The sequence below is a fragment of the Hippocampus zosterae genome, chromosome 6, assembly GCF_025434085.1.
Source record: "Hippocampus zosterae strain Florida chromosome 6, ASM2543408v3, whole genome shotgun sequence".
Classification (NCBI taxonomy): domain Eukaryota; kingdom Metazoa; phylum Chordata; class Actinopteri; order Syngnathiformes; family Syngnathidae; genus Hippocampus; species Hippocampus zosterae.
Window position 1 is genome coordinate 17,039,155 of NC_067456.1, and position 18,571 is coordinate 17,057,725.

The 18,571-nt window shown below is 42.8% G+C and overlaps 2 protein-coding genes across 4 annotated transcripts in view; one reads left to right on the forward strand and one right to left on the reverse strand.

Annotated features, from left to right (window-relative positions):
- LOC127602543 (probable E3 ubiquitin-protein ligase HECTD4) overlaps nt 1-9,480 on the forward strand; it is a 42,231-nt gene extending 32,751 nt beyond the window's left edge. For all 3 annotated transcript variants that reach the window (XM_052068733.1, XM_052068734.1, XM_052068735.1), the window contains 16 exons: nt 183-1,582; nt 1,684-1,891; nt 1,970-2,193; nt 2,360-2,505; nt 2,600-2,703; nt 2,940-3,063; nt 3,313-3,503; nt 3,606-3,752; nt 3,907-4,026; nt 4,107-4,262; nt 4,349-4,452; nt 4,983-5,204; nt 5,311-5,477; nt 5,569-5,764; nt 5,856-6,078; nt 7,639-9,480. In XM_052068733.1, coding sequence (XP_051924693.1) covers nt 183-1,582; nt 1,684-1,891; nt 1,970-2,193; nt 2,360-2,505; nt 2,600-2,703; nt 2,940-3,063; nt 3,313-3,503; nt 3,606-3,752; nt 3,907-4,026; nt 4,107-4,262; nt 4,349-4,452; nt 4,983-5,204; nt 5,311-5,477; nt 5,569-5,764; nt 5,856-6,078; nt 7,639-7,775 — 3,869 coding nt within the window. In that variant the 3' untranslated portion in view covers nt 7,776-9,480. The remainder of the gene's footprint in view (nt 1-182; nt 1,583-1,683; nt 1,892-1,969; nt 2,194-2,359; nt 2,506-2,599; nt 2,704-2,939; nt 3,064-3,312; nt 3,504-3,605; nt 3,753-3,906; nt 4,027-4,106; nt 4,263-4,348; nt 4,453-4,982; nt 5,205-5,310; nt 5,478-5,568; nt 5,765-5,855; nt 6,079-7,638) is intronic.
- A 4,701-nt stretch (nt 9,481-14,181) lies between these two features.
- Nucleotides 14,182-16,783, reverse strand: LOC127602554 (L-serine dehydratase/L-threonine deaminase-like). Its single transcript, XM_052068759.1, is given in 9 exon segments — nt 14,182-14,654; nt 14,737-14,819; nt 14,821-14,859; nt 14,938-15,165; nt 16,089-16,180; nt 16,264-16,349; nt 16,352-16,402; nt 16,482-16,521; nt 16,631-16,783. Coding segments are annotated over 9 exon segments (966 nt in total). The 3' UTR covers nt 14,182-14,460.
- Nucleotides 16,784-18,571: the final 1,788 nt, after the last annotated feature.

Sequence of the window (18,571 nt, forward strand, 5' to 3'; positions counted from 1 at the left end):
GTCATATTTGTGACTATGATCACCACCACAAGTGTTTACAGAGTCTGCATCATACATATTTATATATTACAAATTTAGTTGTATGCTATACAATGACAATAAAGGCGATTCTGATAGGCTTGCATTGTTGTACATAACCAGCTTTCAATGTTTTCTGTGTTGGCCTGTGTTTTATGTATTAGGTGGTTTACTTTGGACTACAGATTTGGCTCCCTCCATTAAAGAACTGATTTTTCACTTGCTGGCTGAGCTCTTGCGTAAGATTCACCACTTGGAGCAGCGTAAAAGCCCTTCTGGCTTGTCCAGCTCGATCGCTCTGCTGCTTAACCCCTGCCTCGCAGTACTCATGGCCCTGCAGACAGAACTCCGTAAGCTGTACGATCGTGAAACTCAGGGCTGGACTGCGGGAGGAGCTGGGGCTGGAGGATCTTCATCTGGAGGTGTTGCTTTGGCATTGGCAGCAGAGCAGAGTCGGTTCTCCACTTACTTCCACGCTCTGATGGAGGTCTGTCTCGCTGTGGCAGAGGTGACACTGCCTCTCAATGTTGGAGGTTCCACAGTTGGAACCCTGACCTCCACCAGTGCCCCGAACCTGAGTGATTCTTCGTCGTCGTCATCATCATCCCCTGGCCAGACCCCACAGAGTCCCAGCCTGCTGTCCAAACGTAAGAAGGTAAAGATGAAGCGCGAGAGAGCAGCGGCTGCAGTGGCTGCAGTGGTCTCCGGTAAAAGGGGGAGTGGAGGTGCTCGTCTGTCAGAGAGTGACAGTGCCCTGCTGAACATGGCGGGTAGCAAACCTGAAGACATGCTGTGGTTCCACCGCTGCCTCACTCTTCTGATGATTCTTAGACATCTTGCAAATAAGGATCCCCAGGGTTTGAGTGTGACAAGTGATGCAGTGACAGACGCTTGCCAAGCTTTGGTGGGTCCGACAGCCCACAGCCGCCTTTTGGTGCTTTCGGGTATCCCTATGCACCTGGAAGAAGCAGTGGTCCGTAATGCTATCCGTCGGGCTTGCAATGCGCACGGAGGGCTTTTCAAAGATGAAGTGTACATACCTCTGCAGGAAGAGGACCCGAAGAAAACTAAATCAGGGGCTCGAGTTACAAGCCCTCAGGCTGGCAAAGTGAGCACTGAATCTGAGCGCCCTTTCGCCCACGGCGGAGGTCCTGAGAGTCCTGACAGCTCCAGCAGCGTTACCCCGGCTCTTAGTGTGAGCGCATCAGCTTCGACCAGCCAGACCTCCATTTGCAGCTCCTCGCAGGGACGCTCTCGCACCGCCAGTGAACTTTCTGTCGATCAGGAACAATTAGCTGTCCCGGCTCTCAACTCCGCCGCAGCAGCGTCCGCTGGAAACCACCCCCAGCAGGGCTCCCAAGAACCACAGACTGTTTCTAGTCAGGAGAGTCTAGATACTTCTCTTTGTAGCACAGGAAGCTTGGGGAGTCTTGGCAGCTTCGGGGAGCCTGTGGAAAGTGCGGAGACACCGTCAGTGTCAGACGAAGGCTCTATGCACACGGTCACCTCACAGGAGAGCAATGCAGTCCTGGCGAGGCCAATCAAAGGTTATGCTGTCATTGAGGTGAGCTAAATACCTTTGTGTTATAAAAGAAATACCGGTACCTTTGTTTTTATTCTGTGTTTAATTCTCCGTTTTGCTTATTCCTTTATTATTAATTCCAGGTGCGTTCTCGAGCCAAAGTGGAAAAAATACGTGCCAGTCTCTTTAACAGCAGTGACCTGATTGGTTTATCCAGTCTGGAAGGCGAAGAGGAGCTAATGGAGTTGACCAATGAGGAGATCCTTACAGCCTCAAGCGTTAACCAAAGTCTGTTTGACACTCAGGGAAGCTCTGCTCTGGAAGACTATTTTCTGGACAAATCCATTCGAGGTTTGTCTCTGACCATGAATAGTTACGCTTTGCAACGTTATTTGTCATGGTGTAATGTTCATTCATCTTTTTTCCAAGGTGACAAGCTTGTTCCCGGAGCTCGAGACGTTCTTATTGATATTTTTAAGAGTTGTATGCACTCGGAACAAATGCTCAGCCTCACACCAGCCAAGCCAGTGAAAGTGTCTGATATTTACTTCAGCAAAGAGCAAATCAACTCTCAGACCCCTGGCAATCTATTGCACACCTTCTTTACCAATGTACGGCCTCCTAAGAAAGTACTTGAAGACCAACTCACTCAGGTAAATTACCATATGCAGGAAATCTTGAATAAGCTGGACTATTGAAAAGCATTTTGAAAGTGTAGCCGCATCTCTACCCCAAATGTCAATATTCTTGCTCCAGCACCTCAAAGTAACAAGTCTCCGCATTTGATCACGTTTGTAAAAAGGAATTGTTTTCAACCAGATTCTAAGAAAGTATGGGATTCCCAAACCCAATAAAAATAAATACAGCAAGGCGGGAAAAGAACAGCATCAAGGCAAGGTAGTAAGTACCAAGAGGCCAATCACCAAACCTCCCACTAAGGAAAAGTCTGTGCTCAACAGTGTAAGGTAAGAGTGCATGATGTACATTTTTCCTTAGCGTTTAGTTCATGAGTGCTTTTGGGAATTTCAAATGGAATGTGTTGTTCACTATCTCTGCTAGGACTGCTCTCAGTGAGAAAAAGACAGTGCTTAAACCCAAATCTCCAGAGAAATCCAGACCTGATGAGAAAGATGTGGAAAAGTCTCCTGCTAAAAAACTTGAAGGTTCTTCAATTATCGAAACACAATAAAATACCAGAGACAATGCATAACTTGACATTTCCATAACGCGACATCCTGCAGAATGAATATTTGGTGTTATAGTGATCTTCAACCCTTCACATTCAGAATGAAACTTGTTTGAAATTGAAATATGAATAGTGTTTGGTTTAGAGCACTTATGTTTCGGTTGATTTTTAGGAAATGCTGAGCTGCCTCTCACACACGTTTGTTTTCTATAGTCTCAGAGGAGAAGTACCTGACTTTGGAGGGCTTCCATAGGTTTGCGGTTGACCGAGCCAAGCAGGACATCCGCAGCATTTGGAGGGCAATTTTGGCATGTGGTTATGACCTCCACTTTGACAGGTGAGACTGGCAATGTCAGACCCCTCTTAACACGGCCCGGTCTGACGTAATGTCTAGACTGTCACATGCTGGCTTCCCATAACATACTATACATGTTCTATAAATACACACAGTATTTATTTATGCAGTCTCTGGGACTATAATGTAAATGTGTATCCTGCTTTTCAGTACCTTGTAATTTATTAATATGCATTTATAGTCTGTGGATAATGATCCAAAAATGTTACCGTTAATCTTTATCTTCATCAGGTGCACCAGTATAGATACACGGCACGCCCAGAAAACTTGTAGGAAGTGGACTTTAGAAATGGACTTTGCGTTGGTCCAGTACATCAATAGGCTGTGTCGTCACCTTGCTATCACACCAGCCCGACTACATCCCCACGAAGTCTACCTGGAGCCCAGTGATTGTGTCGATCCACGTGTGGCCTGCCTGCTTAGTTAGTAACACACTTCAACATCTGTATCTTTCCCCAGGTACTTACTCTGTAAGTGACTCTAGTAAATAAATAGTTCTAACAACCTTTTCGTGTGTTTTGAAGATGTGTCTGTAGAGAGCTTGCGCTTGCGTTTTGCTCTGCTGCAGTCGCTCAACAACACACTGGAGAGTTTCTTCCTGCCACTGGTGGAGCTAAGACAGACGTGCACTTATCAGAACAGCATTGCGACCTTGTTATGTGAGGCGAAAGGTGAGCTGGACCGTGGTACTTTTAGCAGATAAGTAATGGAAGCCCCTTTGTGTTCCGTCCATAGCTGTCATCGCGAATAATTTTTCTTCTCTCCAAAAGTCCTCTTTTAACTCACACCTGAATCTTTTTTTTAATTTTTTTTTTTTGCTGGCAGGACTGATTTACTATGACACTAAAGTCTCTGTAATGAACAGAGTACTGAATGCTACAGTACAGCGAACAGCCGACCATGCAGCTCCAGAGATTACATTGGACCCTCTTGAGATTGTGGGAGGTAGAGACTATTTCAATTTGTTGTACAGCTTCATATTGTATGTGCTGTATCTTTACTGCCATCCTGTTGATGTCCTGCAGGTGAAATTCGATCTTCAGAAAACACGTACTTCTGCCAAGCTGCACGTCAGCTTGCATGCATGCCGTCGTCACAGCTTTGTGTGAAACTAGCCAGCGGAGGGGACCCAACCTACGCTTTCAACATCCGTTTCACCGGCGAGGAAGTTCACGGCACCAGTTGGATATTCTACATTTTACTTGCAACAGATCGACTGTGACCATAGCTATAGCAGATTATAGCACCCGTGTTTCTGTCCGATTAGGTGGTTCCTTCAGACACTTCCTCTGGCAGGTATGCAAGGAGTTACAGAGTTCCGCTCTTTCTCTGCTGCTGCCTTGTCCCAGTGCTGCAGCCAACCGTAACAAGGTAATGTCCACGGTCTGTGGAGTATTTCCTATGCTGTTCCCCCCAAAAAAACCCCATACATTAGATTAGCTTCAACTCAGAAGGGCGTGTGCCGTAATTAAATAGCATGTACATTATATACAATGTATATGGAATGGTTATACATGTCAGCGTGAGTGCATATTATTTCAGGTATGCACACAGCAATGACCACCCTATGACCATAATAATGGCGATATACTTACTGTAGTAATGATGTTTGTCATTGTGAGAGTCAATTGGAGAACAGAGTATTTTTAAGTGGTGTTTGGTGCAAAAAAACAAACCCAAACTGGATTTATAGTTTCTGCAGAATTTTGCTATGAATGTACAGACGTGCAAATGTATAAGTGAGGTTGTGTACTTGATTCAATCCAAGAAATAAGAGTGTGTGTGTGGTAGGCGGGGGGGCGAGGGGGGGATTTAAATCTCAGTGTCCCTTTTATATCAGCTTGGTACATAATTCATTTATACTGGGGTAATTATTATTATTGTTATTTTTTTTTGCTTAGGGAAAGTACATCCTGACACCATGTCCTATCAGCTATGCAGAGGAGCAGCTGTTACACTTTTTTGGTCAGCTTCTGGGCATCGCCATCCGTGCAGATGTGCCCCTTCCTTTGGACCTCCTGAGCTCTTTTTGGAAAGGTCTGGTGGGCGAGGCCCTCGACCCAGAGCAGGACCTACAGGAAGCAGATATGCTCACGTACAACTATGTCAAGAAGTTTGAAAAAGTAAGAAATAGTACCTGTCCTCTTAATTTGTGTAAATCTCCTTTCGCTAGTTTAACTGTTAGCGGCAATTCCGTCTCGTAATGTCTTAACTGTTTGCGCTGTGTAGGTGAATGATGATGCTGAGCTGGAGGCACTCTGTGCTGAGATTTCCTCCCAACACCATTCGGGCGAGAGTCCCGACTCTCCCAACAAGCCCTGCTGTACCTTTACCTACATCACCATGACTGGTGAGGAGGTGGAGCTTTGTCAAGGAGGGCGAAACCTCACTGTCAGGTGATTATTGGAGATATTTTTTGTTAAATGAACAGTTTAACTCACTGTACTGTGTTTGGTTTACATATCCTGGATGTTCTTGTGTTTGTAGCTGGGAGAATAAGAATGTGTACGCACGGGCAGTACAGGGCCTTCGTTTGAGGGAGCTGCAGAATGTCGAGTGCATGACAGCGGTGCGTGCAGGGTTGGCTTCCATAATTCCCCTGCAGCTACTAACCATGCTCAGCCCACTGGAGGTGGAGCTGCGGACCTGTGGCTTGCCCTACATTAACCTGGAATTCCTCAAGGTTTACCAGTCTTACATGCTATATGAATCCAATAATGTTAATGGATCAGTGGTAGTTTGTATTCCTGATCATATCTTACCTTTTTTGATAGGCTCACACCATGTATCAGGTTGGTCTGATGGAGACGGACCAACACATTGAGTTCTTCTGGACCGCTCTGGAGATGTTCACTCAGGAGGAGCTTTGCAAGTTCATCAAGTTTGCCTGCAACCAGGAACGTATCCCCTTCACTTGTCCCTGCAAGGACGGAGGACCCGATACGGCCCACGTCCCTCCATACCCCATGAAGATTGCTCCTCCTGATGGAGCAGCAGGTAACGGTGATCAGCATCGATGTCATTATCAAGGGGTCTGTTGTTGCTGAATGACACTCTTTTTAGTACAGTGGTAGCTTCTCATCTTGTCATCTTTGAATTTGACATGGCCTTTGCTGAAACTAGTGCAGTAAACTGAACTCCTTATCACTTGCCGTAGATGACCTAATGGAATTCAAGCATCAATGTTATGGTAGTTATAAACCTGAAGACACCATCCATCAATCCATCCGTGGTATAACGGAATGCTACACTTATGGTGCATAACTCTCTTCTGACTTTCCTGTACAGTGGTGCCTTAAGATATGAGTGACTTGAATATTTTGGGGGAGTTAAAAAAAACAAAAAAAGCATATATACCGGTACATTTTTTTTCAACGCAAACAAATGTGTCAATTATTTGCTGATTTTCCTTATCCCATGAGTTCAGACAATGAACACGGTATCATTCTGTTTGCGGGCGAGGCCCTCACACCAGAAGGAGTTAGCACAATGGCCATTCGACTGATGCAGGATGACAAAAACTTTGTGATTCTAACTAATTATGTCAGTACTTGTACATTTTTATAAAGGTCAATATTATGGACTTGTATCTCAAGTCACCACTATATACTATAAAAATCCTTTCAAAAAACCCCCAAAACAATCACTTAAAAATCTGTTGTATGGCGGGACATTAACGATCAAGCACGATATACAAGAGGAACACAGTACGTACACGTCCTAAGCCCAAGCACGTTTGGAAGCAGTAGGCCTCAGCACAATATAAATGCTTTGCACTCGTGTGACGGACGCAAGATTCACTTTTATCAAGCAGTCAAGCTCACTTTCATAACACACAAACTTGCGGGCTTCAGCCTGTACCATTAATACGTGCTGCTCAGATCGGTGCCTCCAAATCTTTTTTGAGGCAAGGCTCATATTTTACTTTAGAAAAATCTCATGGCACATTACCAAAATGAAATTGTCACAAAAAGAATATGTACTCAAATAATGATGAACATCTCAATGTCCTTACAAATGTACTTAGAGTGGTATGTAAGAGTGAAATTAGGGATGTTTTGTTGGGAGATGATGTTTGACTTTGCTTGATTAGAACCCTGGCACTGTACCTCCCCAACCCATCAAGCCAAACAGATTCAGTTTGGCTGGATCCCCAGTAAAAGTAAATCAAACGATAGTAACGTGCATTGTATAGCCTCATGCTACTTGTGAGTAGTATTAGTCCATGGCGAAACACTGCTGTCTCACTTGAAGTGTCATTGTTAATTGTGCCGTACCTTCTGCCATTTGGGGGAAGAGCATTTAATTGTCCTGCCTGTCACTATACGTCACTGGCATAGGTAGATGAACAAATAGGTATTCTTTGTAGTGTAAAAATATATATAAATATCTTTATAATATATGAGCAGTTGTATTTAATCCCACGGCACACCTGATGATTTCACATGACACACTAATGTGCAACGCCACGGTGCCTGGTAATTACTGGTTTATATTATACTTTACATAAGTTGTATAGTCAACAATTGTGTCACATCTTCTTTCTATGCATGGCAGGTCAGACGGACGCTCGCTACATCCGCGTGGAGACCTGTATGTTTATGGTCAAACTGCCTCAGTACACTTCTTTGGACGTGATGCTGGAGAAACTACGCTACGCCATTCACTATCGCGAGGACCCGCTCAGTGGCTAAGACTTGATGCCACCCCCCCCCCCCCCCCCACACACACACACACACCTTCATGAACCTCCTGACTCGCTCCATCCATCACCCGCACCCTGCAGCCTGCCTCAGAGATTTTCTCTCTGATCTGCTCTATTAAAGTCACGATTTGATTTTAGTAGCTTTCAGTGCTTTGCATGTTAACCCCCGACTTTGTTCTTGACATTCTCTTCATGATTCGTTTTTACGCCGTTTTTGCTGATACCCGAGACGATCATCACTAAACTCCTACACCTTTGATGAGCATCTGTTCTAGTCACAGTGAGGAGTGAAACAACTATTACACTGGTTAATGATCACTCCCCCGAGCTTTTCCATTAATATATAACCTGACTCTAACGTATGTGCTGAAACCTCTGCAGTGAGACAAGTTGGGAGCGTAGCGCAAAAAATTTAATCAGTGCAAAGGCTTCCATCCAAATTGCAAATGCGTTACCCAGCTGCCGCCTCCTGCGTTCCATCAGCGGGGACATGTTGTGAAACACGCCTTTACACTGAAATGAAAGCCAGAGTGAAGCTGCAAACACAAAATTATTGGAGTTGGTTTGATATATGAAAGAGGAATCGTGTTGTATTGGCTATTATGAAGTTGCTGATTACAACTAAGAAAAGAATCGACAATTGTATGGCGGTAAAACTTGAACCAATCTTACTAAGACTCTAAAGAGATGGTATTTAAGTAATCGTTCCACCTGAATAAGAGAATAATTCATTTTCCAGCTTTGGCATCATGGGGGTCCCATCGACTCTTGGCCCACAAGTTGCTTTGGCGTTGAACGGTACGAGTTGTGTTGTGAGACAGGAGGGTGGGAGAGCTTGTTCTCATGAACAGCCCCTCCCACCTGTGTGCTTTCGCTCCTGAATGTGAAACAACCCCACTCCCTCCCCCCAACATGCACAATCTACACTCATACACTTGCTGGTGGTTGGGGGAGGAGGCAGTAAGTTTGCTTCAGTTTTGCCTTTTAACTGTTTTCTTTCATGGAAGAACACGATTTTTTGCTGTTGTTTGTTTGTTTTTAAGACCCATATCCAAATGTTTATTTGTGTAAAAATAATGTAAATAATGTTATGTTTGAGTGCAGTTTTTATTCATTGCTATTTCACCTTTTGTTTTGATTTGCACTATTCTTCCAAGAAAAGATTATTTAAAAAAAAAACAAAACGGTGATGCCAGTTGGATATCGAGTTTGCTGTCGTCTTATTCTTTTTTTGAGAAATCACTTGTCTCATACTCGGACGGATTCATTTTCTACAGCTCATGGTGCAACATGTTTTCTTGTAAAACAATTTGACCCGATCAAAGCAAATAAGATGACAGAAGTAATATGTGACACATAGCCTTGTTGACATGCCAGAGACTTCCGTTTTGATTGTTTTTTTGAGAGTGGAACATACCGCTGCTATTGGGGATGCTCTTGCTTCTACTCCCTCCCAAGGGGGAATTAGATGGGCGACGTAAAGGACTTAGTCATAGGAGGGGGAGTTGAGATAAAATGTGCTGTACATTTACTTGATATTTATTACGATTATTTATGGTTGCATTAACAACTTTTACGGTCTTACCTCTGCACATTGGAAAGTTAACATCTAAAATGGATTATACATACAGATGTAAAGAATCATGGCATTTGAGATTTCTGTGTCACAATAAAGACGTCTTCATGTACAAACATTGTGACTTCCTTCCTGTTCTGTTGAACTTGAAACCTGTCGACTGCGACTCCGTCAGTGGGTTTTGAAGAAGAAGAAGAAGAAAACCTTAGTCTCACAATGGAGAAATTCCAGATTCACAGCAGCAAAGTTATGAAAGGAAGAAGTAGAACAACAAAAAAATAGGAGCTGCTGGAAAGGCAGCCACTCTCGCGGCGCCATTTTGAAGTCAAAAATAACAAAAATAACAACACAACACATAGGACAGAGACAGTCGTGCAATCGCTACCCATAACAAATTGGGTTGTTCTTCAGAGCATCATGGACGCTGCTCACGTGGGAAACATGTTTTGTCAACTATATGCCATGCTTTTTTTTTTTGGATGTATGGCCCCTTGACTGGCTTGTGTTACATCACTCGTAACCCTTGTATACCAGACACCTTTGCAGCGCCGCATACTACAGCAGACCAGTTCGCGCTGGATCTCATTCATGTACTCAGCAGTCTCCTTTGGTATGTTCAGTGCCATTCATTCCCGTAGACTAAAAGGGTTTACATAATTTATACATTCATTTATACACAGTGCAATGTCAGCTTCTCGTTCCATTCTACAGCCTAGTCGTTGCCTACGAGCATTGGTGGTGTAGAATGGAACGAGAAGCTGACATTGCACTGTGTATAAATGAATGTATAAATTATGTAAACCCTTTTAGTCTACGGGAATGAATGGCACTGAACATACCAATATCATGTTGAGATTAGTGAGTCTCATGAGTCATGTTTAAAAAAAAAATTAAATGCCAATGGCAGGCTGTCACTTTTCATTCAAATAGGTCTCACCCCCTGACCAATGACAAGTCAGGAAATGGACCACATCCTCAATCCATTGGCCTATCCAACCAACACCAGATGAGTGTAAAATTACAGCGTGTCATGAAACATGCCACTGACCCATAGAGATCTTCTGTTGCATGCCATGTGTGTGTTAGGTCACCGAGGTATGTGTCAGCTGCAGAGTAAGATCTTGCTATGCAACATGTACACTGTGCAGTACACTATGTACTGTTTCGCTTGTGGTAAGTGTAACATACACACTAACCTCATTGTCTTTGTCTTATTTGTCCATAACAACAGTTATGAGCTGCCCTAAAGCTGGTGGAAAATGAAAACAAAAATTCAATCATAGATGAGTTTCTTTCTTAAAACTGCTACTTCAGTCTGAAATATACAAATCAAATATTATTTGGAATTGTTTGACCTTTTAAACGACTATAGGACACATTTTCAAATTGATAAGAGTATTGATTTTCTTAGACTATTTTCCGATGAGTATTTTTCCATCCATCTGTCATCCATCCATTTGGATTTGAATTGCGGGTGCTCAGTTTTCCTCCGGCCATAGGACAGAAAAGAATGCTATATATTTTTACAACTCTGTAAAAATATACAGTATATCATATTGAATTTGGGGGGGGGATTTAATTTTTTTTAAACATTTAAACACCAAAAGAAATTATGGTAAAATATTCTAGTTAAATTACTTTACTATGTTGGTACTTAGTTTACTATGTACATAATACAACACAACAGGTAATTAGTAGCTGTATCAGAATGCATTAAAAATATAGCCCTCCTAAAACGTGACAGCGACACACATCATGTCATGATTTGGTTTGTGACCAACAGGTGACACTGTAGGGCTCCCCCTGCAGTTGCACACCTGCTGGTCATTATGTAATTATTAGTTGTATAAAAGGACTCCTGCCCGAACACTCAGGGTAGGGTCAGTGTTGCTCTTGGCTACTGCCATGTTTGTTCTTGCTTTTTGTTTCTTTGCTTGCAACTAGTGACGGGTCCATGAGGCCTCATGAGGCGTGTCGACACACTGTGTTGATACTGTGCTGATACTGTGTCACTGACCACTGCCACCTGCTGGACCTTCAAGATCCCTGCAGCCAACCCACTTAACAGACTGAACTGACTGATATATTGTTTTGTATATTGAACATATAAAATATACAATTCGGTAATAAATTGGCAAAAGGTGAAGGTAAGATATAAAAAAAGGAAAAGAAAATAGTCATCATCACAAATATGTGTTCAAAGGAGTAGAAAGAAGCAAAAAACCTACCCCGAGTCCTACCCCTTCTTATATATGAATTGATCATTTTTCTAAATAGGAAAGAAAGTCTAAATATCAACAAATGCTTTTACCCTTATGTATGCTGTACTAATACATTTTTACATTAGGTTTGTATATACAGTACATACTCTTTAGAGCACATGTATATGTCGATTTTCTCATATTCATAATGGATGCTACATTTCATTAATATATTAAATAATCTCATCAATGTATTTCTGATGTATTGCTATATTTCATGAGTGTATCGAATTTATCAGCTTAATTCTGATTTGTGTAGTTGTCTTGTACTACTCTCGAATTCATTTTTAATCTCAGCAACAGAGTTCCTCATTTTACTGGTCCGTTTCAGAATCATTCCACAGATTTACACCTATTACAGATACACTCCTTTGTGTGATGTTCGTTCGTGTTTTGGATTTTTTTGTATAGATTAGTACCCCCTAAATTATGACAACTTTCTCAAACTTCTGGATCTTTTGGCAAAGGTTATTATTGTGTGCTTTGTACATTAATTGGGCGATTTTGAAGTCAATCAGGTCATGAGATTTCATTGTTTAATTTGATAAACAGTGGATTTGTGGGTTCCGTCCATTTGGAACCAGTGATTGTTCCGATTGCTTTGTATTGTAGTTTTAAAACTGTTTTACTGGCATTTCCCCAGATTCCCACACAATAGGTCAAATATGGAAGTAATAAAAGTATGTGTACAAGGATCTCTTATTCAGCACATCCTTAGTTTTTGGGAGGATCCCTATGGTTTGGGATATTTTTCTTTTATTATCTATTATGTAGCTGCCAGCACGGTTTTGCATCTACAACTGTTCCAAAACATTTTCATAAGGTCATTCATCGATTTGATGATTAAGTGTACAATATCATTCACATCCATGCATTCATTTTGCAACATTCAATGTGTTCAAATAATGTGAAGATCATTTGAATGAGGATGCTTGTGGGCTTTTATTTCACAATTTTTTATTGAGAAAAATAAGATGCTCCAATGTTTTAAACTTCAGCCTGTTGCGTCTTTTACAAGCGATTTCTCCTGCTGTGGAGAACACACGCTCACAAGGGACGGATGAGGCTGGCGTACAAAGGAACTCCTTTGCAAGGTGGGAGAGGTTTGGGAAAGAAGTGTGTTGGTCCTTCCAGTACAGCTGCTTCGTGGAACCTTGATTGTCAAACATGGAGTGGAGAGTCAACCAATAATAATTACTGATTGTCAATTAAATCATCAACATAGCAACCGTGAAAAGATGAGTGAACGTTTGTATACCTGGCGTAATACTGGGTGTATCGCGAACTTCATTCTCATGCTTGGCCCGATAATGCCTCAGCATGGTGGAGGTGCTTCTGTTGGTGTATGACAATTCGACCCGCAAATTCGACATTTCACCTGCAATGAAATGTGAATAAGAAGTAACTAAGAGTTACATTGAAATGTATTCGGATTAGAATGGTACAACACATGTCAATAATCTGAGAGGCACTCGGCGAGTGCCTCTCGCCGAGAGGTTCTCGGCGACAGAAGGCGATTTGAATAAATAAATAAATAATACCTTATTCTCCGGGTCATCAAAATGGTCCCACACGGCGGATGATTTGCGTCTCTGCTCCATAATCGGCAAGGAAGGCAAGGCACGAACACGAAGTCTGCACTGACACGAACTTCGACAAGCGAGCGTGAGTGAGGTCTGGCTTGTTTCGGCAAGTGGCATTGTGTCGCCAAACCCACTTCCTTATAAACACTGTGCGGCGGGCTTTTGCTGCGTCAACGCCCTCTGCACTGAGTCGACGCCCCCTGGACTAAGTGGCGCAGCCTGTACTGTGCCAAGCAGCCGATGCGGTCTAAACTGCACCGGTGCAGTTCACGTGTCAATTAGCAGCCTGGACTGTGTCAACACAGTCGATGTGTCAATTAGCAGCCTGGACTGTGTCAACGCAGCCGGTGTGTCAATTAGAAGCCTGGACTGTGTCAATGCAGTTCACGTGTCAATCACGTGACGTAAGGGAAGCAGCACATGCATCGACACGTGGTTTGCTCTGTGAGCCCGGCGCATGTGTCAATGCATCGGTGTCGCTGGACCCATCACTACTTGCAACTGTCATGTTTGTTTCTGTCATGGTTCTGTTCCTGTTAGTTTTTTGCCACAGTCATGGTTTTGTTTTGCTACTTTGGATTAGTTTTGGTTGTTAGCACTTTGTTTGTTTTGGATCCAGTTTTCTCCATTTTATTAAATATAATTCATCAAGTTCACCCTGCTCCTCCCTCCTGCTGGCTTTTTGTGGTCCACCACCACCTCGCAAACGTGACACATCATTACAGTTGCAAGGCACACTTGCAAGAAAGAGTAAAGGACGCTTCAGATAAGGAAAATGTATGTTATCTGGTGGGCAAATATAACATTGGAGAGATGAAAACCAATCCAATTGTACTATTTATGTAATAATAAATGTGTGTGTGTGCGTGTGTGTGTGTGTGTGTGTGTGTGTGTGTGTGTGAGTGAGAGAGAGAAAGAGAGAGTGGTAGTTGTTATTTTTCAATTCCTCAAGTCATCATCAAGAAATGAAGGATGTAATATTCAGAAATATAATTTATTCATTCATTAGAGTCCAAAAATAAGCACAGATCTATTGGTTTTGTTTTTCTACAGTGGTTCCAATTATATTCATAGACAACACTCTTTCTGCAACGCAGCTCTACAGGTATGTCAGTCCCTGTGCTCACTAAGTATTTCACAGTCTGGAATGATTTGGTCTCTGGAGCATATGGAAAATGGAACCGTTTTTGCGAGGAGATGATGGATAGGCAGGAAGGGGGGTGGGGGAAGACACTAAAAAGAAGCGAGGCGATGCTAGAGAAGACCAACTTGTTTTTTCAACCTCTGTAGCTGCTCCATGCTGATGTTGTTGCCTCCACACACAACAAGGACCACAGGGCCCAGCTGCCTCTCCAGTTTGCCCTTATCCTGCAGCCTTTTGATGACATCACTGTACACCGCTGCGAGAGCAGCACCACACGCAGGCTCCACCAGAATCTTCTCATCATCTGCACATGGAGGAACCCACAGAAGAGGTCAATGTCACATCTGTTTTGGATTTTGAACCAATCGGGTATAGTTGGTACCCACCTAAGAAGCGTTCCACGGCCTTTATGGCCTACTGGTCTGTGACTATTTCTGATAAGAGCGTGTGCTCCTGCACCAGTTTAAGTCTGTGCAGAGACCCTTGTCAGGCCTAGTGTGGTGACAACACTGGAAAAACAAAACTGCCTTTAGCCGCAAACACCCACATGCAATGTATTGAGTTGAGACCAATCGTAGCTGGTGTACCTGGTGATAGCAGGTAAAGTGACAAGCTCCCCTGCCTTCATGGCTGCATTAAGGCTATGAGCCCCAACGGTCTCCATGGCAACAATGGGCACGTCCGCCCAGCCGGCACGCCGCAGGCCCTCCACTACCCCATTGAGCAGCCCGCCACCCCCCACCGACAGCACGATGGCGCCTGGCTTCTCTTTCATGTTTTGCTCCAGTTCCCGCAACAGAGATGTGTGGCCCTCCCTAGAAACGCAGCACAACATTGACGTCAATTCTACTACAAGAACATTAGCTCGGCATGCATTGGCGAGAACATTCGTAAGTTTTCTAGTTGTCTTTGATTCTTGACCTGTGTGAAGCAGTCATAACAGAATGTTTACTGAACCTTAGAAACGGATTAGTTATATTTTGTGTGAAATCTGTTCCTGTTTATCTGAACACAGCTATTATTCTGCTGCAGAAATGGATCCACAAGTTTATTGTACCTTCTTTCATCTTGTGGAAGAGCTTTTGACTGCTCTGCCTGGCTGTCACTCTATGTCACTGGCGTAGATGAACAAAGATGCATTATTTGTAACAAATAAATAATATTTGGTGGGGAGGGGGAATAAGTGAAATTGCAATAAGTGAATGTGCCCTAAATCAGTGATTCTGAACCTTTTTCAGTGGTGTGCCCCCTGTGAAATATATTTTCCCATACAGTAGTACTCCTTAGACAGCACAAAACATTTTTAGTTCAATCAATAACAGCAGGAACAAAAATGACTTTTAAAAAAGTGCGGTGTCATCATTGTCTGATTCATTGAACTCAGAAACTCCAGTTGTATAGTAGTATCTAACTGGTCAATAAAGTTCTAGAAGTCCAAATTGATACTTAATTCATTTCCGACTTTTTGTCAAAGCGCAGTGAGCTGACGAAAATGATGAATTCAGTTTGAAATGTCCTCTTCCTGTTCATAATGGTGTGGGCATACCGAAACTGGGGTTGATCAAGAAAGATTTCTGAAATATGTAGATTTTCTTTTCCTTTTTGTGGCAGTCGGTCTAAGCATATGTGCATGATGTAATGCTTCCCCGTGCGTCTTAGAACTTTTTCCTTTTGGAGAGAAGGTGGAGAATGCACGATATGTTATAGATTATTAAAATTATTTCTCACATAGACTCACCAGATGAGGGGGTCATCAAAGGGAGAGATGAATATCCAGCCCAGGTTGTTTGCCACAAGCTGCTGTCCGTACTCAATGCTTTCATTCAGAGCCTGAAAAAGAACCACCTGTGATTCTTGTTTGGGGTTCTCGTTTCACGTCAGGTCAAGTGCAATTCAATAAATGATTAGCCTACCTTGCCGTGGATGACCACAGTAGCCCTCTCGTCCCGCAGACGGTCCACTGTGGGCTCTGGCGTAACACTGGGCACCACGATGGTTGAGGTACTCCCAGTTTGCGGGCTGAATAGGCCGCAGCCATCCCTGCATTTCCTCCTGTTGGAATAAGTTGGACGTGAAATATTTAAACAGAGTTCCAACGGAAAATGAAAACTCATCTTGGGGCAGCACTCACCTGAACAGCAGACAAACCTCTCACACCCTCGCTCAGCCCACTGCAGATTAAAAGCAAAATGAAACAATCATAAAGTCTTTTTATCTTAACTTGAGTTAGTCCATTTCTGACACTAAGAAGAAAAAAAACAAAGCATGACTATGGCTTACAGTTTTGCACAGGTGTCCGATGCCCCTGATCTTAAAGGAGCCTGTAGGCTGGGACGAGTCCAGTTTGAGGCAAACTGGGGTTCGTGCCACTTTTGTCAGGGCGAGGCTCTCTCTGACCGGGGTGACCACGTGAAGTTGCTGTTGGTTCTTCATGTCTGTGGGGAGCACATCACTCTGGCTTATATTACACATTTCAATGTTTGCAGCAGTGCATGAAGATGCATGGACCCTGGGAAAAAATGCAAGCGTTCTTCAACTTACCCCAAGCAGATTGTTGACTGGATGAGACGTTCAAGAATGATCATCTCCTGGTTCAGCCAAAGCCCATATATACCTGCCTGTGTGGTAGGCTCGCCAAAGGAGGGCCACTTGTGGACCAATCAGCTTCGCATTCCTTTACAAGCCACGTCCTCTCTTGGACAGCCAGTAAAATTGAGAATGAACTTCCTTTAATTTCCTCCAGCTCTCCAAACAAACACACAAATGATGAATGAGTACCTTGTGGAAATTCTTTCAAATCCACGTTCACCAACAATGGATATTAACTCTTATTCCAAAATTTGTTTCGGACTCACCTTCTGAACACAGATTTCTTTGCTTGCAGTCTATTTCTCAAAAATGTAACCCACTAAATGAAACAATCTTGCATTTCTGGTTGTTTTGTCTTTGTGAAATATGAAACATAGGTAGATAAAAAGAAGATGTACTTTTTTTTACAAATTTAAATGGAAGTAAATGCATTTTCTTGTTTTCTTTTTCCTACGACTCATGGGCATTTTTCCTTTTATATTACTCATTCTGTCCTTGTCACATTCTTTGTCTCATTGCCCTGTGTGTCTACATCAATTCATATAATAATAATAATAATAATAAATACAAATAAATCCCAGTAACTCAAATTTCCAGAATCATGGACAGCGTGTGTCTGCTAACATCAAAGTATGCGATTTGGGGCAAAGCAAAGGGAAATTAAGACCAATGTATTGTATTTGGTTATATAGCATGCCAAATGAAACGGAATTATCGTTACATAAACGTTGGCCTGTTCAACGTCCTTGAAACTCTCCGATGACAGTTTTGCACGCTGTCCTCGCCGTGAGGTCCCCCCCCCTCTAAAGGAGTTGCGCGCAGTCATCGTGCACCGTCATTACCAAAAGAGTCTACTCTATTTTAGCTCTATTCTCCACTACCAAAAGGAGCGCAGGAGTGAAGGGGAGCAACGCCAAACCTGACCGATCCGGTGGGCTTGTGACGCTCACTGCCATCGCGTCTATTAAAAGAACAGCAGGGTTAACGTATACAATGTGTTCCATGCATCCAGCCCACTCGTCTTTATTCAGCCGTTTAGCTGTACTGTACAAATAATTATTTGATACTCTGCTAAATTTTGACATTTGCTCGAAAACAATGAAATTAAAAGACTCCAAGTTTGTGCCTTATTGTAATAGACACAATAGCAATAAAAAATGAATAACTTTATAAAGATTATAAGTACAGTATTCTACAGTCTCCTATGACCAAACAATAATTTTGCCCAACACAGAATGGTTGGTGCCAATGTAATCCTCCACAGGCCAACTCAAATTTGTTGTCAGACTGTATAGTGTCATGATTTGGTTTGGGACCAACAGGTGGCACTGTAGGGCTTCCCCTGCAGTTGCATACCTGTTGGTCATTATGTAATTATTAGTTGTATAAATGGACTCCTGCCTGAACACTCAGAGTCGGGTCATTGTTGCTCTTGGCTACTGCCATGTTTGTTTGCTTGCACCTGTCATGTTATTTTCTGTCATGGTTCTGTTCCTGTTAGTTTTTTGACACAGTCATGATTTTGTTTTCCTACTTTGGATTAGTTTTGGTTGTGAGCACTTTGTTGGTTTTGGATTCAGTTTTCTCAGTTTTATTAAATATAATTCGTCAAGTTCACCCTGGTCCTCTCTC